This window comes from Melospiza melodia, chromosome Z, assembly GCF_035770615.1.
Source record: "Melospiza melodia melodia isolate bMelMel2 chromosome Z, bMelMel2.pri, whole genome shotgun sequence".
NCBI classification, from domain to species: domain Eukaryota; kingdom Metazoa; phylum Chordata; class Aves; order Passeriformes; family Passerellidae; genus Melospiza; species Melospiza melodia.
The window spans coordinates 74,089,246-74,117,181 of record NC_086226.1 but is presented as its reverse complement, the minus strand read 5'-3'; the positions used below and the strand labels follow the sequence as shown (position 1 = coordinate 74,117,181).

Genomic DNA, 27,936 nt, shown 5'->3' with positions numbered 1-27,936 from the left:
CTTCAGAGCCCTATGGGGTATGAGATGCCAGAAGCACCAAGAATCTCATTTAAGATTAATTTAAATTGTGATTGTTTTTTTACTTTTGAACTGTCTTCTCAGGTGGCTAAAGCAGCTTTCCAGAGAAACAATGATCCACTTGATGCTGCCATTTTTTACCTTGCAATGAAGAAGAAGGCGGTTATCTGGGGATTGTACAGGTATTCAAGCTTTTACATGGAATTTCACACTGTCTATTTTAATTTTTGGGGAAAAAGTTGAATGGGATTGTAATCCAAAGGAAGCACAAATACTATCCTTGAAAGCTGAGGTTGGATTTCTAAACTAGTCATTACATTGAATGAGTAGTTTCTAACCTTCTTATATTTACTGAAAGAGTTTAGTTGCTATTTCTGAAGGTAGGTGCTCCAAGTTTTAGTCTCAAATCTGCTGTAATTTCAATTACTGCTTAATTCTGATTTACTTTTGAGGACCAGCAGTGTAGTGTGTAAAATGTCACATCTATCTTTTAGATAAGTGTTGTTAAAAATTTCACCTGCAGATCAGGGGACTGACTTATGTCTTCCTAACTGTAGTTTGATACAGCAATTCAGTGTTGCAAACCTTTTGAAAACTAATTTTCATTGTCACTTAAGATGTCACCTTAAGAAAAGCAGAGATTTTCTGTATCAGGTTTTTGAAAATACCGTTAGGTTTTGTATTTATTGAAGTTTCTGCTATTTTTAAAGTTACCTTCTCAAATCCCAGTGTGGTGAGGGACTCTGTATTTCCTGATGTGTAGATCTGTATAAAATTATACTGACATCTGCAGAAATTAAGAACTGTAGTGTAACTAATAAAGAGTAAAATGTTTTTATCAATTATGTTTGATACACAGGTCCCAAAAAGACACTAAAATGACACAGTTTTTTGGAAACAACTTTACTGAGGACAGATGGCGTAAAGCAGCCTTAAAGAATGCATTTTCTTTGCTTGGCAAACAGCGGTTTGAACATTCTGCAGCGTTTTTCTTGCTGGCAGGACACTTAAAAGATGCAGTGGAGGTAAGAAAATTTTCAGTGTTTAAGACTGTTACATTGTCCCAAATGTACAAATACTTTGAATGCAGTTTGCATTTTGCATTCATATGACCCCTGAAGCTTCTTATACTTTCAATTTTTTCTCTTCTTTCCCACCTCAAATAAATGATAAATACAAAACCTTCATCTTTACATTCCGATTCCTTTTTAGCTGTCATATTACTGATACTGAAAAGTGACACGGGTAATTTCTCTGCTCCAATACTAAGGGGACTACCTACAGTTAATCCTTTCAGATTTTTCTACCCTGTCCTATATTCCTATAGTTTTGCATTAGGAAGTTCCACATGTGGTGTTTTGGCAGAGATGAGGATTAGCTCCTAGAATCCCTATACAAAATAACAAGGCAAACACAAATTATTTCCTGGGTCTGAATTGCGTAATTGTGAGGAAATTAATCTCTGTGATAATAAAGGATTTGTTCTGTAAAGCTTTGTAGCTAAAACAACCAGAATCCAGAGGTAAGAGGTGGCATGTGGACATTGGTAATGATCTGTAGAGCTGGTTGATTTCAAAGATCTGTTGTCATGCCATACTTAAACTGAAGAAATGCAAATCCAGTCTTGCGTGTGATACTTAGCAACACCTATTCTGCTTCATTCCTGCTCACTTTTTATGGAGTTGGTAGACCTACTTACTTTAATCTGAGCAAATTTATGTCACTTCCTATTATTAATAATTTTAAACTGAGGAGAAATGGCAAAGTTTGATCATTTGAACATATTTATTTTTAATTAGGTCTGCCTTGAAAAACTGCATGATATTCAGTTGGCTCTTGTAATATCAAGGCTTTATGAATCGGAGTTTGAAGTGTCTAGTACTTACAAATCTGTACTACAAAAGAGAGTTTTGGGAAGTGTGTCTACTGGAAAAGAGAGCTCTGGGAACATTCACTGTGACCCTTTCTTGCGAAGCATGGCATACTGGATTTTGGAAGATTATAGCAAGGCTCTTGACACTTTGATTAAACATTCTGTTGAAGATGAAGGAGGTAAGAATATAGATATTTGGCCTGTTGACTTGATTTTAAATATTTGCTCATTTAAGCCACAGTTTCTTGAAGTGTCATCTGAACAAAACCAGGTACCACGCAGTTCCTCACCACTTCTAGTAAATACTTGCTGTAGCAATCTATGTGGACTTTAATAGCAAACATGGTTACTGTATTATTGTTATCCTGTATCCCATGGATGCATACTTTGTCCTTTAAGCATGTAACTATCAAGATACTGGAATGACCCTGCAGTAATGCAGCTGCTTTTCCAGAAGCAGTCTAAAGATGAAGAGAAAAATTAACTTCTTAAATTAATTTGACTCCATCACAGCCTCAAACAATTTTTTTTTTAGCCACTTATATAGGAGACTCTGGAAGACATGGTGTTTTGTAACTTTTAGGCCTTTATAACAGCTGACTGCAATAATAGAGTTCCAATAGAAAGGTTTTGATACTTGAAATAGTACTAGGAGGCCCATGTGCTGCCTGAAACAGCACATGAGTCTCCTAGAGCATTTCATTTCTATGTTCACTTGCTGGCTTTCTAGGCCTTCTAAGAATTAATTGTATTATTTCCTAAAGGTAGTGTTTTCATTGAAGTTAAATGCTTCAAGTCTTAGGTAGTTAGCTGCTTTCAGTCCTGGCTACTGAGAGAAATTGGAAGGGGATAAAAAAAGGCTCAAATACTGGAATTGGATAGCTAATTCGTGAAACTGGTTTTTCTATCTTGATCTCATCTTTCTGTGTAAAATAATTTTAAAGTGTTGCTAATTCTTCTGTGATCAGTTAATGGCTTGTTTGTGGTGTCTTACCTTATTTTCTTACCTAGAATGTGCATTTTTGTGTCGCTCTCTCTGTTAACTGTCACCAGCTGTGCTTCTGATAGAGGAGAGCGTAAGGGTTTATTTCAGCTATCCTGAGACCTTTGAAAGCTGTGTGAATCATGCTATGCTGATTCTCATACCTCTTCAGGTTTTTTTTTTCTTGTGGACATGAAAATGAAATGAGTAGATGTTGCACTGCTGTGTAATTCATTTATTTGTATGTAATACTGCTACCATCATGTATAAATGTTGTAGATTTCCTAGTTTTATTGTAAGTTGCATTTCTTTTGAGATGTAGACAAAATAAAAAATAAAAAATTTCCATTTTTTTAAAAGCAACCTTAAATAAAAGAAGTAAGACACTGTCTTATTGTCATTTAGATGTGGAACATGGAGACTTCAGAAATGTGAAATTAACAGGACAGTGGCCCTGTTTGACATCAGTAAAACTGGCCTCAATACAAGGAAAAGAAATTATAGCTGTTTTAATTTAAAAAGTCATGCCTAGTGCCCCACTCTGCTTGTTTTTAGTAGGTTTGGCAATGTCCTTCCCACTGAGGTATTCAAATGATAAAGGTGGAGAGGAGGGTGCAGTGAAGTGAACAGTAGAATGGATGTGTGAAATAGACAATAGAATTTATACTAAGAGCTAAAAGCCTTCTGATGAACTTAGGACTTTGCAGATTGATTATTTCATGCAGAGTGGTACTTTATCCTCATGCTGCCATATCTTTTCAGATGAAGGGGATGGCTCATCGAGTTGCAATCCTGCAGTGTTTAACTTCTATAACTACCTAAGAACACACCCCCTCTTGCTGAGGCGTCATTTTGGCTCTTCTGACACATCTTCCACACACATCTGCCTAACAGTAGAAAATGGATTAGCTGACAAAATCAACCTAGGTGAAAGACGGCTGTTTTTCACCACTGCATATGCTCATCTAAAAGCTGGTTGTCCTATGTTGGCCTTAGAAGTGTTATCAAAGATGCCCAAAGTTGTCAAGAGGTCAAAGTTATTCTGTAAATCCCCTAGTTTAGTGGATACTAGTAAAGATTTCTCACCATTATCTCCAGTTAAAGAGTTTGAAACAAAAGATCAAGCTTCCAGTATTGATTGGTCACAGCCAGTATTCAATGGTCTAGGTTCATCTTCAGATTGCTCATCAGGAAAGCGTTCAAGTTCCACTCTTTCCTTTGATTGGAGCCAGCCAAGTGCTCTATTCCAAGATGAACAATTGCAGTTGCAGTCAGACAGTGATGAAAATGAGGAAAGTGAAGATTCTTCCCTGGTAATGAAAGAGCTAAAACCTCTGAAGAAAACTGAAAAATTGCATGAAACAGGTTCTAGCTACACAGAATCTTTTAGTGTAGTTGATGACAAAGATATTCTGAGTCCATCAGAAGATATAATTTCAGCACAGCTGAAGTTTAGGGCATGCCTGAAAATCCTTACTGTGGAGCTTCGTACGCTATCCACTGGCTATGAAGTCGATGGTGGAAAGTTGCGGTATCAGCTTTACCAGTGGCTTGAGAGAGAAGTGGTAGCTCTTCAGAAGACCTGTGATTATGGTGTTGAAGTAGAAGAGACACAGTCAGGAGTTAGCGGGATGCCAGAAGAAGCTACATTACATGAAAACACTGAAGACTTAGCTGACCAGGAAAAAGCTATGCTACTGAAAGAAGACTTTCAGAAACGACGGCAATGGCTTCTGAAGTATCAGTCTCTCCTCAGAATGTTCCTTAGTTACTGTATACTTCATGGCTCACACGGTGGAGGCTTAGCATCTGTCAGAATGGAATTAATTTTGCTCTTGCAGGAATCTCAGCAGGTATGTGGGGGAGCTTACATTTTGTTTTCTCTGCTTCAGGTTTGTAGATTTATTTGAAAGTGTTTTGTAATATTTTTGAAATTTTCCTACTGTAGCTTACATGTGTTTTTTAATAAATCTAAATCTGTTTTTAACAGGGTTTTCTATTTACACTTTATTTTTCGTTGTTGTTTTATTGAATACTTTTCACTCTTTCAAAAGTTATTATGTTCCGTTAAAGAATATGTACTATTGCTTTGTGTATGTGTTTCTTGCTTGTTTTTAGGAGCAGTCAGTACAGATACCTTCCAGCCCTCCACCAGAGCAAAACTCCATACCTCTCCTATTTGCTTGCACAGCTAGTGCCAAAACAGTGGTGGCTAATCCATTGCTACATCTTAGCAATTTAACTCATGATATATTACATGCTGTAATAAGCCTTGATTCACCACCTCATCCAGATACTCAGAACAGCAAGGTATGTATTTTTCTATAGTTGTGTTGTTGTTAATGTCTGGTTTGCTGAAGTCACGAATTCCTCTTTCAGACAGCACGAGAACTTTGCGCTGTGCTTATTTGTGACAAAGTCAAACCATGAAACATAATAATTTTCTGTAGTACTTATCTTGAGCTTACAGAAATGTCCACTGATCATCTATCATTGTTGAGGCGTTGAGCATCTGGTTCAACAAGCTGTTGTAGATTGGCCTCTCTCAGAACTGGATATTTGTCCAAGAGGACATTTTAGTGGAAAACATGTTATACTGAACCATCAGCATAATATTTGTCTTTATGACAGTATGTTCATTACTTTTATGTTAATGGCAGATTCTGCATTTCATTCTTAAACATAAGTAAAATTAAATGTTTAAGTACAAAAACTGAGTATAGTAGTTTTTAAAATTGTTTTTATAAGATTTATCCTGTATTTAACCTTTGACTGGAAATAAAACTCAGTCTTTCCTGAAGTTTTGTATTGTTAGGTCCCAGATCATGTCTGCTTTTACTAAGGATTTCTAGAGAACACTAAAAAGATGGCTTAGTCCTAGTTAGCTTTGTTTTAGAGGGAACAAACAAATAAATACAATAAACTGTTTTTGTTTTAATGGAACCTTTTTGATTAACAGCTTCTCTAGCTTTTTAATGTTATTGTGTTCTGTGATGCATTAAGAAAAAAGTGTCAGCTGTATTAAAAGTGCTGATCAGTACAATACTGAGTAAATTGAGTGTGTGTCCAAGAGTTGCACTAGAATTGGTCAAAAACTAAGCTGCATTATAGTTTTCATTCTGAAATAAATTCTTTGTATTCTGAGCCAGCAAACTGCTGCTGTTTTAGGGCGCAATTACATAGGACTGTTGAATACAGGCTTAATAATGGTGCTGTTTAATAATTGAAAACATTTCAGATGGAGCTGATCTGTGATTATGTGTTGGTAGGGTGAGTGAGTTTTCCCCCATCCTTTTCATAAGGTGTTAACTGATTTGTCTGATACAAATTCTGAAGCAAAAGGTGGCTTTATAAATGCATAAGGACTTAGACCTTTTGTGTCCAGTGCTTGTTACACGTGTATGCAGAGTGAAAGGCTGTGATACTAACCACAGCTCACTTTGGCTGTAATGAGTTCTGTATAACTTTGTCTTTCAGATATGTGTAATGCATACCTTAGCAGCGTCGCTCTCTGCTTGCATCTACCAATGTCTCTGTGATGGCCACAGCTACAGGTAAAAAAAAAAAAAACATCACAATGAAAAGTGATTTTTAGACAGCACTGTCATTGCTGTCTTGGTAATGGATAGGGCACCAGAAGGCCGTGATCACACTTGCCTGCATCTAGAAAGTGCTATCACTTGAATAGTTGTAAACGTAACTTTTAAAATTAAATATTATTTCCCTGTTCTTCTCTGTTTCACAGCTCATTTCAAGCAAATCAGTTCACTGGAACAGTGTACCAGACCATCCTGTTAACTCAGCGTCATTCTTTAAGAACAGCAAGCTTAGAAGAAACAGTGACTCCCAACACATCACCTGCTCAGTGGCCAGGTATCTAGCTTTTTTCTTTCCTCTTAAGGAAAACTGAGTTATCTGGATCCACTGTAAGAGCATGTGGCTATGACTTTCTAGTAGTATTTGTGACAGCTGTGTTGGGTTCTTTGATTAAAATGTTGTGGGTTGTTGTTTTTTTTTTTTTCAAAACATCTAAGTTACTACTTCTGATTATTCACTAAGTCAAGTTGATTTATGTTGCTTTCTTTAACTAAAAAATATTAGTGCTGGATCTAGTAAAGAGAGAGCAGCTAAACTGGAGGTAGGGTGAAGTCATGTCCTGTGTGTGCTCTACGTGTACCACCTGTAGCACTAGTATCCTACTTCTTGAGTCCTAAGGACTGGGAAGGCTGTCCTGGTTTGTGCTCCAGCTAAGAATTATTTCACCTTATGGACAACTTATGAACTACCTTAGAACTGTTAAAAATGAGACATTTATAATAAATCATGCTTTTCTGTAGCTGTAAAAGTAATGTCAGATTTCAGGTAATACTTAGAGTGTGCTGACGTTTATGCTAGTTAAACTGTGCTAGGGAGCTGCATTAGAGGGAGTGTTATCACTGTAGTACATCTAGGTATGGGCTTGAGTTTACAGCACTAACTTTAATGTAAGCATAGCCAGGAAATGTGCTTACTTATTATGAGAATTGTTTCTTAAATCAGAAAATTCCTCTTTAAAAGTCTTCATGGATAACCTGAAACATCCTTTGTATTTGATGCTATGCAATTTTTTCTTTTCTGCCAAACATTGTCACTGAATCTAGAGATTTTATCGAGGAACTAGCTTGTCATCTGTTTTTTTGTTATTTAATTAATCGCAGGATAAATTTCTGATGAGTTGGGCAAGGAATTGTTAGCATTTGCTCTTATGAATCACTTTGAACTGACTTTTTCTATTTTTTAGTAGATTCACATGCTATGTGTGCAAATTGGGAGAGCATGACAAAAAGCAGAATTCTTTGGCCATGACTATGTGCACTTTTACTTGTGTGCACAAAGTGTCACGTTGAAGGCACATCTGAAACTACGCCCTTTTGTGGGAGCATAAAAACATTACAAGAGAAAGAATGCTTGCCAGACAATGTGTAATGCAGGTTGATGCCCATGATTTTTGATTGGTTTTACCACTGTAAAGTGAGATGATAGAATTACAGTTTTCAGGATTATAATGTCGTTATAATAATTGAAAAAATGTTATGCATTTCTTTAACCGTTACTCCAAAACAGAAAGCTAAAAAACTAATAAATTGTTAAAAATTAAGAACTTGCCTCCTGAAGTTTTCAACTTGGGTTTCAATATACAGAGCTTGGAATTTTTCTGCACTAAACATTACTAAGTAACGTAGGTTGCCAGACAAAATTATATCAGGAGTGTGTTCACACACACATCTGTGCTTTCTTAAAGATGATGTTTATTTTATATAAACAGGAATGACGACTCTAATGCGTCTGTTGAATTCTGCTGGTGAGGAAGCCCAGCCAGGTCTCACAGTTCTACTTTGTGAAATTCTAACTGCAGTCTATCTCAGCCTGTTCATCCATGGCCTTGCAACACATTCTAGCAATGAGTTGTATAGAATTATGGCTCATCCACTTAACAACAAAATGTGGTCTGCTATCTTTGGAGGAGGAGCTCATATGCCCAGCAGAGGACAGCAGCAATTAAAGACAAAAACTGGTCAGTTCTCTTGTTTTATATATATTTGTCTTCTGGAATTTTTAAGAATATTATGTGACTGCTGAAAGCTTAATTACTTTAAGTAGCTTGTGTTCAATAAGAATTCAGTATGGTTTTTGATTTGCATAGAAAAACAAGGATCTGAAGTAATTTGTGTAGATATTGTGTAGAAGAATGAAGCAGAAGTGAATGCTTCTGAAAAAAGGTTTCCAAGTAGCACAGCTGCTCTAGTATGAGGGAGTTAAATTGATCTGAGAGAGTTTCCAATACTATTACAGCCTACTTTGTGTTTATTTTAAAGCTTTCCAGTTCTCTTCTAACTGGAATATATTCCCATTTTACAAATACAGTATGTTTTCTCTCTTTGACAGGTAGGCACTTCCCAATGCCTAGCCCACATCAGGTAGTAGTGTTCTCCATGGAATGCGTGGGGTTTTCCAAATCCCTTGCCTCCTTCAGTACTCATAGTCCTACCAAGCCTTCAGGCAAGATACTAGATTTAGTATTAGGCCTCTACATGCAGTTTGCTATGTGTGGTTTTTGTTTGGTTTGTTTTTTTTTTTTTTTGCGTATGCAGAAAGACAGAAAAACTTCTGTTTGCAAGCCATGATATCAAAATTTGAAGTAAATTTTTGTAACTAAAGAAGCACATAAATTTGGCCTTTTTAAGAAAAGAGAATTGTCAGCACTGTAGTATTCTTATGGCTCTTCATTTGAAATAAATATTAAATACAAAATTACTTTGACCATGGTTTGAAAAGATCAGAAGTGTTTCATATCTTTTTTGGAGAGCTGCTTGTTTTGCTTTTTGAATTTAAGCATTATTGTGCATGTGGATTTCTAAGTGTTCATTCCAGACATTACAAGTGAAAGGCATCTTGTTGATATTCTAAGAACCCTTTAGAAAAGCAAACAATCTTCAAGTTTTAAATTTAGGGACTGATAAACTGTCCTGAGGTCCAGAACAAATTCCTGTAATGCTTTTGTTTTTCATATAGTTATGTGCTTTTTGATTTACTTTGACTTCTACAAAACCAACAGCAAAAAATGCTACAATTAACTAAGTTTTTAAGAGAAGATTGTGGAACAACAAATTTAATTAAACTCTGATGATTTTCTGTATTATATCTAAATATATATGTAGAGAGACAAAATGTAACTTTCTATTAAAAAAAAAAATTTAATATTTAGATGTTTACTAACATATCAAAATGTGTTACCTTCCAGTTATGGAAAACTGTAAATGTGGTCTGTTTAAATATCTTCATCAGACTTCTAGAAAAATGTTTTCAGAGTAGAGATCTTTACCCCAAAGTGAGCTCTTATTTTGATTAGTTTTCTCTGTGGTACTGAGCAAACATTTCTCTCTATCACTTTAGTAAGGTAAACATGTTTGCTGTCACTGAATTGTCAGAAGTTTTAACTGGCTTTTGTTGGAAATTCTGCTAACTAGGTGTTGGTAACTCTATACTAAACTGTGTTATTACTACTGCTACCACTGGCTCAAAATGCAAAGTATTTTTATGAAGAAGTGTGTTCTGAAATGCATACTAAGTATAGTCTATCTGCTGCATGTTTTTTAAGGAGGAATGCTGGCTGCCTGCTTGCAGGTTTAATGAAACTGTTGCTGGAAGAATCCAAAAGCTCTACCTAAAAATTGAAGGGAAGAAGGAACATTTTTAATACTAGATTTTAGGGATCATCACTGAGATAGGGGCCTAGAGCTGTTGTGTGATCTCTGTCTTTGGAGTTACTCTAAAACTTGAACAAACTAGGGCATCAATTATGTCAGCCCTGGTCTGAGCAACGGGTTGGACTAAGTGTCTTTCAACCTATGTAATTCTAGGATTCAGGACTACTTGTTTTTAGTGTGTGTTTATGTAAAGCAAACTTGGGGGAAAGATATTTCTCCAAAGCCCTTTCTTAGTCATATTGAAAAAAATTATGAGGGGAGAAAGGGAAAAAAATAGACCTCCAATGAAGCAGAGGGATTAGGATTAAAATCAGCTATATTTTTGTGCCTTTACTGTTTCTGACACCCAGAATTAATTAGAAGTGACTGGAATGCTTATTCCAGCCAACTAGCCATATTCTTCTGTAATGTTATTTAGAATTTTTCTGTATCTTACCATTTAGTTATGCTTAACTAGACTATTTTCCTTACGTTTACTTTTAGATTTTTTTGTGAAATGCTTCCACTCTCAAATGGAGATCGAAAGCTAAAAATTCTGAACACTAATAAATTCTAATGCAATAAGACTATGCATGGCCTCTCCTCCTTGCCTTCTCTCCAATCCTTTAGTACATATTTAATCGTGGGTGTTGATCTCCAAGTTGGAAATTTATTTTAAGAGGTGTTCATAATTCCAAGTACAGCATTGGTCAATAAAGTTATGTTATTTCCCTTTCTGCTCTTTGCTTTAGTTGACTTGAGCATGTGGTAGCTTTGAATATAAAATTTCACTTAAGTAAATATGATCTTTCTTTTAGACTCAAATGGTAAAAACAGGAACCAAAAACCAGTATCTGGTAGTCTTATAAATCCCTAACCTCTGTTAGGAATTATTTTTTATTGAAAACTTGTTTTAGTGCCTCTGTCACATAACAATCAGACAGAACAAAGCAGTTTGAATGCTTTTCAGACATGCTTCTTGTTTTTGCAGTTGCAGCAAATGATTTTGGCAAACAGAACTAGCACATGGTGTTTTGTTTTCCAACAGGCAGTTATCATCTGAAAAAGAGCCTTGTTGTTGATTATAGTAGATTTTTTCAGAATCACATTTACTATATTTTGCTTGAAATCTACCTAAGCAAACTGTTTTATAATGTAAGTCTATATAGAGATGGTAAGTTCTTTGTCATCCAGAAGGTTCTTAAGGAAGAATTTGACCTTTGCTTTAAGTTAGAAATCCATAGTTTTATTTCATATATTCAGTTATTCCATGCTGCAAGAGTAAATGAAGGGAAGTTGAAAGCAATCTGCCTTTTAGTTCTTCCTGGGAAGGTGGAAAGTAACAGATCTTTTTGTTATTATTGCATGTCTTAGGACTGGACAGAAATTGAAAGATTTTCCTTGTCTGAAATAGTGCAATATTCTTGGGAAATAGCATAAATTTTACTTTTGTCTTTTAAGTAAAATGGGAGGAAAGATAAATGTTTCAAATAAAAAACAAAACACATGTAAAAAATTTTAAATTAAAAATAAATGAAAAATTTGAAAGTCTGTGTAATGGGTAATTTGAAATCCGAAATGACAGTCAGAACTTTAATGACGTTTTTAATGTAGTTAATTCTTTTAGAATGTATAAAAAGAAATCTGCTTTAATAGTGTTTGTCAAACTTAGGTGGTTGTTCTTTCATTTACCTCACATACTGAATTTTTTCCAATGGCTAGCCTGCAGTATTCTTAGAAATACAAAGAGTGATCCAACAGAAAGGGATAAAGTACTTTTTTAATAAAAAAAGTAAAAAACTTAAACTTTCCTTTTGAATTCTGCTTAGAAAAACAACCTGCAGAGCTATACTTGCTCGTTTCTGTATCATGCAACACTTGCTCCTTATTTCATGCCTAGTGAATTTCTTTTAATTAGTTGCTAAAATTTAGCTGGAAATTCATAGTAATGCATGTGCATGCTCCTTAACTGATAAGTTTTGAATAATGAGATGAAAATGTCTTGAACTGCAGTTGTTGTGGTTTTGACTTATAGCTCAGGTAAGTGGATTTCAAATACTATCCCTAACAGAAAAAAAAAAAAAAAGATACAATATAGAAGTGCAACACATAGTGTTATGATATTCCTGTTTCAAGATGAAAGATGGGATGTCTTCATCTTTTATTAGATTCTATATATGAATTCTTTTGTGGCTGTTGTGCTTTAACCCCAGCCATTACACCCTGCCTCCAAATGTCCTCCCCCTTCCTCCTCCTTCCCCCACCCTATGTGCTGACCATGATGTCAGGTGCTCTGGAATGTCCCTTTGGTCAGCTGGGTCACCTGTCCTGGCTGTGTCTCCTCCCAGCCCCTTGGGCACCCCCAGCTCCCTCACCAGGCTGGAAGTGCAAAAACAGGAAAGGCCTTGGCTCTGTGTAAGCCCTGCTCAGCAATAACAAAACATCTCTGTGCTATCAACCCTGTATTCAGCACAAATCCAAAACACAGGCCTGCACCAGCCACTTGTGAAGAAAACGAACTCTGCCCCAGCCTCAACCAGCCTAGTAGTTCAGCTGCTTGGGGTGATAATGCTTGTCTTCATATGTAGTCAAAAATCTTTCTGAATCCTGGAATAATATGTTTATTCCTGGTCCAAAAATGACCAGAAGTAATGAAAAAATTGCACTGACTAGTGTGAGTGCAGAGAATTTGTCCCTTAGAAGAAAACACATGAAAAATTGTGAGTATGAAAATCCTGGAAGATTTTTTTTTTTTTAAAAACCCTTGTATTTAAATCTTAATGGCCCAGAGTTACAATTGTACCATTGGCTTGGTTTGTGTTATGAGTAAGTCTTATATATGGAAAGTGTTTGTAAATTACCACTGTTTTTCTTTTGTTCAGACTGTTAGACCTTATCTTTTCAAGTGACTGGAATACCCATAAGAGTTTTGAAAGACATTGTCTTTCAGGCACCTATCAAGATGCAGAAAGTCTCTTGTGGATAAAACACTAAAAAAATAAGGGTATAGGAAATATTTCAGGGTAATATTTCATACTCCAGGAACAGATAGGTGTGCTGGCTCTTCTTTTGCCATCCTCAGCATTATTAATAGAAGAAGGTAATTTTGGAAGCTTCAGTAGTTGTTAGTTTTGATGTTCATGTTAGTTCATTCTTGCAACTGGTCTGGCCCAACATGTTGGTGCTTGAACTCAGTGATAGAGATATGTGTCCCTCAGGTGAGCTCTTTAAACCTACAGAATTGCTTTCTTGGCTCATACTTACTACTGCTGTTAAGGTAGCCCATACTCCTCTCTGCTTAAGAAAACGGACTCAGCTAAATCAGTGTTCCAGGTTTTGTGGACTCCAAAATGATGTTCAAAAAATCAACTTCCTTTTTATCTTCATATGTAAGCTTTCTTTGTTTTACCTAAGTCTTGAACCCACGCTTAGGTTTCACTGTAGAAACTGATTTCTGCACATTCCATGTATCTGTTTGAAAACAGAATAAAAAAATCTTTAAAAAACCCCAACCATACAACAACAGCAACAAAACAAACACAAGCTCCACCTTCTACAATCAAGTAGGAAGTTGATTCAAGTCCATTTACTTGGTTACAAAAGATGGCCAACAAATCTCCAAATGTAATTTCTTTTCTCCCTTGTTGCTTTCACTTCTGATGTGTTCTGGAGAGTCAGAACACTGACAGTTGGTAACAAGTGACAGTTGCTATCATTCCTCCTCTACTAATAGAAAGGCTGTATTGGAGTATGATTCCTAACAAGATCCAGAAGTATTGCAGGGTATGAGGGGATACAAATATGTTAAGATATTCGTGAAATCTTGAATGAGGTATTTCCTTCAGTACTGTAATAATCAAGAATGAAAATAAAACTTTCCATTGACACTTCTTAGTTTGAAAGAAGTCAGTGTTGGGGCAAGCGAGGGGACCTCGCTGCTTCTTGGATTGAGGGTGTTACTGAAAATAATTAATCCTTCCCTGTTTAATAAGTTGTATATTAGATTGTGTTAGTTAAAATGTTATCTTTTGTATTTGCTGAAGAAATGTATTGACAGGGCATGCGGATTTAGCAGAATTGTACTACTTAGAAAAAAATACATATCTCCACTAGAGGGACACATGGAGTCACAAGTTGGAGCAGGAATGGCAAGCTTACGTATTTGCAATATATTTTCTGAAAAATAAGTCTCCTGGCTTGTCTTAAAAGCTAATCAGTATTCAGTAGTTCTTATTAAGTAATTTAGTTTTGCAAGATTGTTGGCTTGAGTAATAATATTTGTCACCTTTGTAAGAAGAGATCTTCTCATGCAGTTATGGGTGTATTATTTGCAGGGAGTTTTTACATTCTGGAGTTCTAGTTAGATATTAGTTTTATATATTTGAGGATTAAAATGCTCTGTGTTTAGTTGTTACATAAATGCTAAGGTGAAATTCTGCAAACTTGTCATGATGGAAATTTTTACTTTTCATTACAAATCTGTTTATTAAAAGCAATAAGGAGGTAGAGCAGAAGGTTTAAAGCAACATACCCTATTTTCTTCTCACATAGATGATGGAGAGAAACAGCAAAAACATTACAGGCTTTCATCAAAAACCTCTGCAAAAGAGAGTTCTCAGTTGCCTGCATTGCCGTTGGCAGACCAGCAATCATCATCTTACAAAGAAAGATTTATCCCTCCTGAGCTTAGCATCTGGGATTATTTCATTGCAAAGGTAATTTTTTGCTGTTTTGACAATTAAGTTCCTTCTATCACTTCTGGATTGGTAGTTTTTCTCCTCTTAGTCATTATTCTAGGTACTGATGTGATAGAATCTGCTTGTTTTTATTGCTCACGTGTAGCTTTTTCTGAAATGGAGCCTATACATATTTTTGAAACAGCTTTCTTGAAAACTCTTGTTATTTAAGGTTTCTTTTTTTCAGATAATGATATGAACAAATATCAGTAATGTTAAAAATAGTTAAGGTGTTAACTTATGTATGTAGTGCTTATGGAGCATTATCCTTTTCATGAGGTACAAACTCCAAATGTTACTAAATGGAGTAAGATGATATGTCTGCTTTTTATAAAAAGCTTCAAGCATTGTAACTATTCAGTTTTTAAAAGGTAATTTAGAATAAGATGTTGGCTAGAAGATATTTACAGATTTTTTTTTAATTTTTAGCCATTTCTTCCATCGCAAAGTAGAGTGGAATATGATTCAGAAGAGAGTCAGGAAAGTGATGAAGATGATGAAGACAATGATGGAGATATGTTTGCATCAAATTCACATAACCAAGAGCATTCGAATTCAAATTCTTACAGGTAAATAACACTTCAGAATGCAAGATATTTTGCCATGTCTAGACTTGCATTTCTGCTTTTTTATTTTTGAGATAATATACCATTTACTTGAAATTTTTATGTATTACCCAGTAGTTAACTAACTGTAGTTAATTTTCAAATCATTATTTTATTCATTTTATTAGTATGTTGTGTAGTGATTTTTGAATTCAAAGTACCTATAATATTCTAAAGTATGGTTTGTAGTTTTCAGTAGTTTATAATGAAGATTTGAAGGTCTAAATTTAAAACCTAATATTGAATAAGTGAGAAAATTATTTTCCTATTAGTAAATGACTTACTAGTGCTTTCTTGTTAGTTGGTCACTGATGAGATTGGCAATGGTTCAGCTGGTACTTCACAATTTGAAGATTTTCTACCCTTTGGCTGGACATGATCTTTCAGGTAATAAGCGGCAGAGTCTCTCCATACCTAATCAGCACATTAAAATCAGCAATGTGTTGAATAATATGCATATGTGGTAGCTTTTAGTTCAAAAGTTCTTAGTTTTTTAGTGATACGGGAATAAATGTTCTGATAATGTTTATCATACAGGAGGTGTATTTATGAAATGACATGGAGGGTGGCTGAGATGAATGGGTGAGAAAGAATGCTCAGGTCTCCCTGTACTTACGTTTTCTTTGCTTTTTAGTCACATAATCATGCTTGCAATATTTATTTCCTGGTACAATATTTATTTCCACTATATTTTTTTTGTGATTGAGCTAACATCATTCCTACTCCTTGTTTCATAGACTCATAGAATGGTTTGGTTTTGGAATGGATCTTTAAAAGTCATCTAGGTCCAACCCTGCCCACCACATCGTAGACAGGGACATCTTTTACTACAAGGTGTTGCTCAAAGCCTCATCTGACATGACCTCCCACATCTGGGGCATCCACAACCTCTCTGGCAACCAGTTCCAGTGTCTCACCGCCCTCATCATAATAATGTCTGTCTTTTATGTGATTGAAGTCTACTTGCTTGGTGTGAAAACATTACTCCTTCCCCTATCACTGCAGGCCCTGGCAAAGAGTCTCTGTGTCTTTCCTGTAAGTCTTCTTTAAATACTGAAAGGCTGCTGTATTATGTCCCTGGAGTCTTCTCCAGTCCAGGCTGAAGAACCACAGCACTCTCAGCCTGTCTTCACAGAAGAGGTGTTTCAGCCCACTGTCCTGTTTTTGTTGCCCTTCTTTGGATCCCCTCTACAGGTCCCTGTCATTCCTGTAGGGTTGTCCCCACTCATGGATATGGTATCCCAGGTAGAGTGTCACAAGAATAAATTAGAGGGGCCAAATTCCCTCCCTCACCCTACTGGCTGCTCTTTTGATGCAGCCCAGTGTGCAGTGGGCTTTTCGGTCTGTGAGCCAAGTCATGCCCAATTTTTCATCCACTGGTGTCCCTAAGTCCTGCTCCACAGGGCTGCTCTCAGTCTGTTCATCACTCAGTTTTGGTACTGGTGATTGCCCTGACACTTGTCCTTGCTGAAGCTTGTGAGAGTCACACGGGCCCGCTCCTCAGGCCTGCCAAGGTCTGTGTGGGTGCTGTCCCTTCCCTGCAGGAACACAGCTGCACGGCTCACCCTGGTGTGAGCTGCCTGCAGGTGCCTCTCACTACCCTTGCCTGTGCCATTGTCAGAGACATGGAACAGTACCAATCTCAACACACATCCCTGAGGCATGACACTTGTTACTGATCTCCATTTGGACCTTGAACCATTGACTGTCACTCTTTGGGGGATGTCATCCAACTGGTTCCTTAGCTGTCAAACAGCTCTCCAGTGGAGAGGCAAAGATGTGTGAGACACTGTCAGAGGCCTTACAGAAGTTAAAAGTAGAGGACATCAGTTGCTCTTTCCTTCCCTTCCAGCACAGTCAGTTCACAATAGAATGTCACTAACAGATTAATTGGGCACAATTTGCCCTTTGTGAAGGTGCGTCAGCTTTCTCTTATCACCTGCCTGTCATCCATATACCTTGTATCTTCCAGGAGGATCAGTTTCATAATGATCCACTCTATGATATAATCTCTCCAATACTGGAGAAATCTGTTCCTTTTTTTTAGCAATAATAGCGCTAAGCAGTTCATCTTTTTATACTTGCAAATACCTACTTGAGGTTTGAAGAAAGCTTCCTTGTGGAGATATTCGTAATAAGCTTCAGTCTTCACCTGCTGGAATTATCATTATCAAGGTTACAACGGAAAGGGGAGGGGTTTTATTATTATTTACTTGTCTTTCTAGAGCTTCCAGTTAGCTCCCCGATATGCCATGCAGTTTTGAAAACTTTACAGCGCTGGGAGCAAGTTCTTCTCCGACGTCTTGAGCTGTATGGGGGTCCACCTCAACATTATATTTCAGTTCATGCTTCTGAAGATGCCCTCGCTGCTGGTCCTGCGTTGCTTCGACACAAAAGTTTACTCGAGCCTACAAACACTCCTTTCAGGTGAGTCTAATTTCTGTAAACACTGACTGTAATATCTTTGATATAAATTGAGTATTAGGTTGTTAGTGATAGATTGCGACTTCAGTAACTATGTGAAGTGAAGGGTACGTGTCAGATTTCATGCATATCTGGTCCGAAGCAAGAGCAGGAAAAATGTACCACAGTTTTTAATTTTTTTCAATTCTTTTACTTATGCTTAATGTGGATTTTGAGTTTCTCTGGAAAAAGTATGCTTGACAAAAAATAAAGAATAAAACATTCATCTTGAGAGATAATGGATATGGATTAGTGACAGTGAATTAAATAATTGCCTCACCTTTAGAGGTAATAAATTACCTCACAGTCTTATCAGTATTGTTACCTAAATTCAGAGAAGAAATACTTACTATTTATAATGTTTGCATATGTATGACTTAACATAATTGCATGTTCAGCCAGAAAGCATGCTCAGTCTCTCAAAGTGTAATTTTTATATAGATTTCTGCCTTTTAGTGTTACTGACACTTGTGGATTTCAGAATACAGAAAGTCTGGCTTTTTATTGTAAAATATTTAATCATGGTCACACTTTCAGTAACTCATGTTGCTTAAAAGTGATCAGTTTAACATGTATCTGCTGTCTGACATTATTTTTAAATTATGATTTAAAGCAATTCAGAGTTTGATGGATTTTGGCTTGTCATAAGCAGCTATATATACCATCTGTATTTGTGTTTATAATTCTTGCTTGAGTGTGTCATTTCTAGGGATAAGCATAAACATTTGAATTTTGATCTGATTCCACAATCCTTCCAGTTTTGTTACTAAAAAGTCTTGGATGCTTCAGAGAAGTTACACAGCTGATGATGTGTTCCTAGCAGGAAGTGTTAGTCATTGTCCATGTGAAAGAATCACTCTTTAGGATTCATATTCTAAAGAATGAGCTGGACTAATAAATAATTGGTATGCTGCTTTTACCATTGTGTAATCTCTTAAAGAGATTTTCTCACTTGTCCCAAGATAGAAGGAGAAGATGCTACATACTCTATTTCTTCTTCCTTTTGCACCTCCTCTCAGGAAGAGGGTATTAAAGTGCTTTCAGATTGGTCTTAGTATACTGTCTGTAGCTCTGTAGTTTTTCTTCAGCATTTCTTCTGACTGTAGGTTGATTAGAATATAAAATACTGCACTCTTGTATAAGTATGTGCATGGTGCATTTATTCAACTTTGCTCTTTAGATCTAGCAGTCATGTTGCGCTCTCTGTGAAGAGGCTCTGGCAGTACTTGGTCAAACAGGAAGAAGTCCAGGAAACTTTTATCAGAAATATTTTTACCAAGAGGCGATGCCTAAATGAGGTTGGTATGGTATATAAAATTCAGAAAATATTGCGGGTCAATCTGTCAACTTCTGTTTAAGTTACTTGGCTGGCTTGTTTACTTCTGCTGCATGAAGGGTTGATGTACTTGTCAACGACTCCAAATCTGTAGTGTTTAATGCAAAAAATACTTGTGCCTTTTTCATAAAATACAAAAATAATCAGACTTTGACTGTAAAATGAAAACTAGCACAATATTGCTACAATCAGTCTCTTCTTCTTTAAGATCAGTATAAAAACTTCCTCAAAAGAAGGACAAAATGGACCATTTCAAAGATTAAAACCAGTAATCTAATGAGCCAGAGTATCGAAGTTTTAGTTTGTCCCTGCCGTAGTCACCCTGGCTTTTATTCACTGCTTATGATCTACCATGTTATGATTCAATTTTAATAAGAAAAGTGCTCATGCAGCAATTACTATTTCTGTCCCTGATTATTTTTCACAGTGTCTAGTTGGATTCCTGTTCCAGATGCAGTTAAATGTTTATAGTTTTGGTTCTGTAATGAGCTTTTGGATTTTTTTATCTCACTTTCCTTCTTTTTCTTACTTATTGCTGCTCCTAATTTTGAAAGAATTGCTGGTATTACAGAAAAACTGCAGCATAGCAGAAATGGAGGAGAAAGAAGCAGATGTGAACAAATTGAATATGCAAGAGAAAGAATATTCATGACTAGTAAAGCCATGAAAGTGGAGAGTTCTGCATGACCTAACCTTTGTCCTGTCACAGCTAAAAATATTAGCTTGTTTGGGTAATGTTGGCTAATTGTGTTCATTACAGAGTGCCGTTAAAAAGAAAATTTTTCCTCTTTGCCATTAAAAGTGCACCACTTCTGACCATATCTTATGTTAACACAGTCATGTTATGCTGTATTGACAGATATAATGGAAAATTTTAGATATGTTTTATATGTTTCAAGGTAGGCTCGCAGCCTTACAGAGCGAAATTTGCTTTATTTTCTATCTTGTTGCTGATAAAATGTCAGTGTAGACTGCCTGTTTCTCCAGAAATTTTGCTTTTGGGATGGACACGGTGCTGTTACAGTACAGAGTAAGTAAATCAGTGTATTCTGTACTGAAAACAGAGTTTAGAGTTTGTTAATTATTCTTACTGTATAAAATATGCACCATGTGTTTGCAGACATGCTGTTATGTTTCAGTTGTCCTGTGTTTGGGTAAGCAGCAAGGAACGGGGGATTTCCTTTATACCATGCATGTTAGGTCTTATCTTTATGCTTTGTTTTGTGTTGTTTCTTTCCTTGGTGAAGTCCTTAGAGGAGCACAATGACGCCATGAAAAATTCCGTGGTGGAGGAGCCCATCATCAATAAGGTACACAGTAATAATTCTCAAATTTATTAGACCTAACATAATTATGATTTTTTTTTTTGTCTAAATGGTGATGATCTCACTTAAAAAAAAAAAGTCTTTGCTCACATAGCAAACAAACTTAAAAATTTTGAAAATGCAAGGGATTGAGTTAAACAGTTTCAGAGTTTAGCTGAAATTGAATTATCTTAGCTGCATCAGCTGGGTACAAACAATATCTGATATCAACTTCTGTAGATTGGCCAAGTGAAGAGCTGAAGTTGAGATTTGCCCAAGTGACAAAAATTCAGTAGTGGTATGATACACAGGACTTACAGAACCTTTGATCAGTATGAGCTACAATAGTTGCTTATAAGTGAAGGCGGTGAGCTGCACTTTGATCAGATTTTTAGCATGATACAAGTTTGCTACTGAAAGCTTTCATTGAACCTTATTTAAAAGATGGTGACAAATGAACCCATACAACAGTGTTTTAGCAACCATCTTGAAGGATTGGTGTGACATCTTAAAAAGGTAGAGTACTATGCCTAGATACTCAAATGAATACCATATTCCTTTCTTTTAGAAAACTAGTGTGAGGAGAGAAATGTGAACCCTCTGTGGCTTGGGCTACCTTGTTAATCTTAATTATGTGATAATGCAATATTAGCAAGTCAGTAATTGGAACTGGCTGGAGAAAAAATAATTTTAATTTTGTGCAGGTTTGTTCATCATAAGACACAAATAATGGTTTTGTATCTGTTTGCCACTGCAGTTTTGTCCAGCATTATATACATAAAATCAATGAAGTATCAATTTTGTTTTGACTTGAAAAAAGATATTCTGCTTCTTGGTCTGTAACAGCTGTTTTTTTAGACTTTGTAAAAGACCTTTTTCAGTTCTTTGACAGAAAAATCATACTGTTTTTCAAGTAAAATATTATTGTTTAAATCTCTTAAAGCACAGAAAATTAAGAATTTGAAGATGAGAGGCTTGAAATAGTTCTGCCTATTAGTTTGGGTTTTTTTTAAATTAAATATTATATTTGTAACTCAGGTTTGAATTCTTAGGTCACAATTAATTTGGCAGTGTTATTGTTCTTACTGTAAAATTACTTTTTAACAGTCTATGTCTGTAATCTATCAATTTAATTCTTTCAGTGCTGAGTTCTTTAATTTTAAAAAGGACTTGCTACAGTGCTGGTAAAGTTTAGAGTTTTGTTGTGTGCTGGCATGTACCTGATTGCATTTTTAAAATACAAAATTATAGACAAAATACAAAAATATTCAAATCCAGCATTAGATTGCATGGGAAAAAGAAAGTCATAGCAAAGTGTTTATTGTTCTGACATGTACAGGATTCCGGATGTATATAATTGCAATAATTGTGATTAGATGCACTGATGAAGTTCAAATTCATTTTCCTATTCAGGAACTTGCCTGCACCTTCTTTTGAACTATTTAATCAGTTTCAGGGGCAAAAGGTGGTTGCTAAGAGTAATCATAGACTTAGCAAACTTTTTTGAGAGCAAAACATCAAAATTCAAAATTTCAGTCAACAGTGTGGTGCATGTAGCCTTGCTAGTTTTCAGCACCCCTGAAGAACTTGAAAATGAACACAGTACTGCGGCTTGTGTGACAAATTAATTTTCTCTGTTGCTGTGGTAATTTTAACATGGCAATGGGAAGCTATATTGTTACACAAAGCTGGTGTAGTATAATTGTTACAGGCTATATTTGTTGAGTTTTCTTTGAATTAAAATTAAGGGGAAAAAATTTTCACATGTAACATTGTTATGTCTCTGTACTTTCAGTAAGAAGTGGTATTGCGCAGAAGTTTGCATTTAAATGTGCCTTGTTTTTTAAATATAGATGGAAACAGATTTGGGATACCCTGGTGGCAAGGCAAGAATAATCCATAAGGAGTCGGACATCATTACTGCTTTTGCAGTCAATAAGGTGAGTATAAAGGAGGTAGAATATCCCAATTGCTGTGTTTTCCACCTGATACACAGGCACACTGTGACTGGGTGAAATAGGCTTTGCCAGCCATCCTGCTGTTTTTAGCACCTACAGCTTTTAGCAGTCCCTTCTGTAAAGCACTTCAAAATTACCTTTTCATGAACAGTTCTACTACAAATTTTCTTCTGTTGTGCAGTGAATTGATCAAAGGGGGAGGTGGCTTCAATTTTTTTTTTAGGCTTTTGTGTAGGAGTATTTGTCCTTTTCTGTCAAACAGGAAGTTATATTTTCTCTGTTCTGCCACGTAATGCTTCAAAACTTGAGGAGGGAGCCTGGTTGCAAGCCTTACAGTATAGTTACCTGTTGCTTATTTTCTGAAAAAAGCAAGGAGATACTTGAGCTGCCTGAGAGGTACAAGATGCAAATAGTGTGTGATACTATCCCACGTGCAAATAAGTTTTGAAAGGGAAATGTCAAGTATAAGTGTATGTAGACTTGTAGATGTAAATGTTTGGGGTTTGTAAATTAAGTGTATGTTTTTGTGAGCAACAGTGCCATAATCGGAAAAAAATAAGTCCATTTTTGAGGTTTCATTTTGCATCTGTCTTTCTGCATGGTTTTTTTTTTTTTTTTTTTTTCAGGCAAATCGGAACTGCATTGCAATAGCATCAAGTCATGATATTCAAGAATTGGATGTTTCTGCAATTTTAGCTACGCAAATCTACACCTGGGTTGATGATGATATGGAAATAGAAAATAAAGGGTATAGGTTCTTCGTTTTCAGTATCTCACTTGAGTGTGCTTAAATCACAGTAACAAAACATGGTATTTACTGTTGCTGTTCAGAATCTTAATTTGAAATGTTTTCTTCATCTCTAGGGCTGATGATTTCCTAGTTATACACGCTCGTGATGATCTGGTAAATGTTCAGGGAAGCACTCCTTATACTCACAGTAATCCTGGCACACCTATCAATATGCCTTGGCTTGGTAGTACACAAACTGGCAGGGGTGCATCTGTGGTAAGTCACTTGTCAAAGATTAGCTTTTTGTATTCTATCTGCTTCTTTCCTTTTATCTGTTCAGTCTTACTTGTTATATTTTGTAGTAGAATACAAATATAAATATAACCTAAATATATACAACCTTTATATAACTAAATATAACCTTTCTGTTACAAAACCTTTCTGTTGTAAATCCAAGCAAGCTGGATTTTTTTGGTAACAATTCACTTAAGAGGTTAAAATACTGCACAGAATTTAAGGGACAACTAAATGAGCAAAGCTTTCAGTCAAGTCATACATGCCTTTTTTAAGAGCATCATCTAAAAGCAAAGAATCAGGATTTGGGTAAGAAGTTAGACTATAAATTCTTCTTTAATGACTTGAAGCTGAATTGTCTATTTAAAAAGCATATATTTAGCAGGTTTCGGAATATAAATTCATAAGGAGTGGGTAGAAATGTTTATATGAAATTTTGTGGTAGCTTGTATTTTAAGCGTAAACTTCAGCTTCATTCTGAGCTTCAGAAAGTGATCTTGTGTCTGGAATGAAGCTTGGCCCTGAGCAAAAGACTATTAAGTTAGATTTAATTCAGATCAAATGATAATCATAGCCTGGCCATTGACATTCTTATCTTAGTTCCTGTGGAGCATAGATGGAGATCTGTTGATTAGCTGGCTGAGAGATGCCTATTTGGAGACACCTAAGGGAGCTGAAATGGTCATACAAGACACCAGTATCTCAGTCCTTCTGCACATAGAATGCAGAAAGTGGAATTTTCCTAAATAACCAAACGTGTTAAGTCTTGAGACGTGGCTGTACTTGGTGTCATTTAACAGTTAAAGGCAAGTTGTAACTGGTGGCAAAATTAAGTAACCATATGTTAATTAATATTGTTGTTGACCTGCAAATAGCTGATGAATAGGAGAAGTAAATAAGGAATAAGCAAGATAAGATTGATAATGTTTTCACATATAGAAGTGGGTATTGTGCCAGTACCTACACCTCTGCCCTCGCTTTAGGAACTGCTGATCCTGGGTGGCAGTGTTGCAGCTCTGCTATTTCAATTGGGTCTCTTGTGCAAGTATTCTTTTAAAGCCTTTGCCACTTTCTCCTGTCACTTTCATTTTTTATGTATATATATACATACAGAATCTTTGTGTTCCTGTATTTCTCAACCTTAATTGTGTAATATATTAATGTAAATGGTATTTACATGGCCTTTTATTTTGCATGCTGTAGAACTTTCTTCCTGAATATATTTGGCTATGCTCGTGTTGAACGCTTTTGCTGTTAAACTTTGGACCTAAATTTTGTCTGGCATATGGTTTGACTGTGGCCAACAACCCACTCCAGAAGAGAACAGCACCTGCCCAATAGGGAAGGAAGGCAGAGGTACCTAATGAAGGACAAAGTAAATGAAGGAAAAAATAGGAACTTCAGGGAGGAAATAGTGATGCTGTGGAAGAACTGGAACATGGAAGAAAAGCAGCTTCACTAAGACCTTTCTTTTGCTACTGTTTTCTACTTTGTTCCTTCAGATACTGCTGATTCTTGACCTCATCTTTGCTTTTCCATAATGTGCAGCCCATTTAGTAGTTGTAGCCCACTGTTTTGTACAATTACTGGCTGTCCAATCTTATTGTCTTTGCTTCACTTTCATCAGCAAGGGACACTCAGGGAGTTAAAATTTTATTAGCTGTAAAGTTTTTCTGACACTCTTCACTGTTCCCTGTTTACAGAGCTCATACAAGGAAGTAAGGAGGGTCAGACACTTCAGCACAGTTTGTTTACACAGGTCTTACAGGAGGTGTTTGTGAGAGAGTACTGAAGGGAGTAGTATGTACCTACAACTCTGAAACTCAGGCAGTGTTACCAACAGCTTGTCATACAATTCAGTGTGACTGACACCAATATTATACAGTTTAACAATGGGTGAGATGGAGTTAAAGCGCATTTTTATTTTTGAGTCTTAATGTACATTAAGGCACAAATCACCAAACTGTCCAGCAAAGCAATCAGTGTTCTAGCCATCAGCTGTTCTAATGGCAAACTGAGGGCTAGCAGTGTCAAATGTCAGTTACATTACCAATGGAAGTATTTGCATTTCATAATTGTACTTCTAAATTGGAGAAACTGTACCAAAGGGTTCTGTTAGTGTAGCCCTTCAAAGGCACATTTCTGTAAATTTGCATTTTGCCAAAGCATAATCCAGCAGGGCTTAGGGGATCATGATGCATGCTTGTCTGTTGAATGGAGGAAGATGACTTCCATTAGCTTCTGGGTAAAAGTTAGTTGCTGTAAAACTCAATACAGCACTTCATTTTAGTGAAGAAATAGAGTGTACATGAATTATTGTTCTTCCATTTACATTCAGAAGATAAGCTGTGAGTTTAGAGAGCAAAGTATTGCAATTATAAGTGCACATACCACTCTGTAAATGTTTGAAGAATGTCATTCTCTGTTTTCCTGAATTTTAAAATGTATATATAAATTTACCAAACTATTTGGCTTTTTCCTTGATATTTAAAGTACTTAGAGAAAAAGAAAGTGACATATAAATTTCAAGATCATATATTTTATCTTTAGAAAGTGTTTTGGAATGAGCTGAGGAGCACAAGGCTTTCTCTTCAACAGTGGTAAAACTTTGGGAATTAAAAGATCTAAATCTGCTTCCAAAATGTAATTAAGAGGATTGTGGTTATTCCACAAATCCAAACCCAGCGAAATTTTTACAAGAAAGTAAATTATTTCCCTTTTGAGTATTTTTCCTCTTTTTGTTTGCAAACTGATAATTTAGAGGCTATTTCTTTTAAACTCTGTTGATCGTATTTAGGATTATAAAGCACATGAAAGTTTGTAATTCCTGCCTCCTTCCAGTTGACACCCTGATATAATTGGAGGCCAGGGGAGAACAGCATAATTGAAATATCTCATCGCTATCTACTGCCCCATGACAAAGCAGTGTTAAAGTACTGTACAAAATTACAGAAGTTTAAAGCCACAGTTGGATTCAAAGATGTTAATGGTCTTTTCCACTGAAAGTGGTTCAGTGCCAGCTTGCTGTTGGTGGGTGGTAAGTGATAAGCTGCTGTGTTGAATATAAGTGCCCTGGCAGCAAAATTTCCTATGTGTTCTCATTTGAAGTTAGCACCTGCCACAAATATCTATTTTGCCCTTCTCAAATGTTGAGGTAAATAATATATGTAAAAGCAAACCAAATCCAACAATTCTCTGAGGGAAGAGGGTCCTCAAAGAAGTCAGATACTTTTGAGAGCTGTTGGGGAGTAAAAGAATGAAAACTTTAACGTACATTAATAGAAAGAAAAGAAGGGAAGAGACAACACACGCACAGATGTATTTCCATGATTAAAAAATCTTTACTCTTTTTTTCCTTTTTGTGTTGAATATATAATTTTAATACCTGGGGGTTAAATGTTAGTCTCTAATGTCTCCAATCCTCTTCACACATTGAGTTCTTCCCAGTTGGAATTAATAAAATGAGAGAAAACAAAGATCTGGGTGATACGCCTGGCTCAAAACCAGTTTTGGAATTTAGGAGCAAGCATGCTACTGAAAATTCCATGGATCTGTGTTTGCAAAATTATGAATACATTTGAAGAATTTTTTTAAAATTGATTTTATACCAGTTTACTTATTTTATACCAGTTACATGGTATATTGCTTGTTCTGGATGGTCACAAATAGCCGCTTTTCAATCAATGGCAATAAGTTAACTAGACTTGAAAATAGATATATTCCTTCCTATTTTTACTTCTGTTAAAGTTTGTTTACCTCTTTCTTTACATGCTTCTGCCTTTCTCTTGCTTATCTTACAATATTCAGGAATATTCCAATAAATTTAATGGAATCAGAAAGGAATTGGCAAGAAAAGAGGTAAGACTGCAGTCTAAGGAGTGTTTTTATTTGGATCCATACATTTCTGAAGCAAAAGTTTAAAATTTATCTAGATGTATAAAGCTGCAAAAGTGCTAACATCTACACTAATCTTGGAAGACACAGACTTCTGAATCTCTAAACCCAGTACTTGTTTTCGTAGGAGTTTTGGTAGGAAACAACTCTCTGCAATCACTAATTATTCTTTACTTTGATAGCTTTTTGTTCAGTAATAATGTTTAATTTTTTTCTATTTTTTATGTTGAACAGATGCTCAAGAAAGCTATTAATAATGTCAGAAGAATGGCTTCTCATCCAACACTGCCATATTGTGAGTTCAGGTTCTTATAAAAACCAGAAATGTTATAGAAAGATGATATATTTCTTAGTAATCTGTTTTTTAGTGTGTTGCTATTTTGTACTAGCTCAACAATCTATTATATGTTTTGAAACTTCTTTATAGGCCATACTTACTGAAACTATTTTTCATTTTTAAAACAATATTGGGAGATGTAGAATAGCCTTAAGAAACAGCAAAAAGTACTGTATTTCT

General features: G+C 35.8%; 1 protein-coding gene across 9 annotated transcripts in view; it reads left to right on the top strand.

Annotated features, from left to right (window-relative positions):
- The window catches only part of DMXL1 (Dmx like 1), an 85,281-nt gene that overhangs the window by 49,721 nt on the left and 7,624 nt on the right, over positions 1-27,936 (top strand). For 5 of the 9 annotated variants that reach the window (XM_063180148.1, XM_063180144.1, XM_063180147.1 and 2 more), the window contains 20 exons: positions 103-200; positions 878-1,043; positions 1,818-2,070; positions 3,636-4,726; positions 4,992-5,183; positions 6,351-6,427; positions 6,619-6,746; positions 8,179-8,427; positions 8,799-8,912; positions 14,651-14,814; positions 15,265-15,404; positions 15,742-15,827; positions 17,666-17,867; positions 19,084-19,201; positions 20,487-20,549; positions 22,397-22,483; positions 23,128-23,249; positions 23,366-23,507; positions 27,333-27,383; positions 27,654-27,714. In XM_063180148.1, coding sequence (XP_063036218.1) covers positions 103-200; positions 878-1,043; positions 1,818-2,070; positions 3,636-4,726; positions 4,992-5,183; positions 6,351-6,427; positions 6,619-6,746; positions 8,179-8,427; positions 8,799-8,912; positions 14,651-14,814; positions 15,265-15,404; positions 15,742-15,827; positions 17,666-17,867; positions 19,084-19,201; positions 20,487-20,549; positions 22,397-22,483; positions 23,128-23,249; positions 23,366-23,507; positions 27,333-27,383; positions 27,654-27,714 — 3,604 coding nt within the window. The remainder of the gene's footprint in view (positions 1-102; positions 201-877; positions 1,044-1,817; positions 2,071-3,635; positions 4,727-4,991; positions 5,184-6,350; positions 6,428-6,618; positions 6,747-8,178; positions 8,428-8,798; positions 8,913-14,650; positions 14,815-15,264; positions 15,405-15,741; positions 15,828-17,665; positions 17,868-19,083; positions 19,202-20,486; positions 20,550-22,396; positions 22,484-23,127; positions 23,250-23,365; positions 23,508-27,332; positions 27,384-27,653; positions 27,715-27,936) is intronic. The other 4 variants (XM_063180153.1, XM_063180145.1, XM_063180146.1 and 1 more) reach the window with 3 other exon arrangements.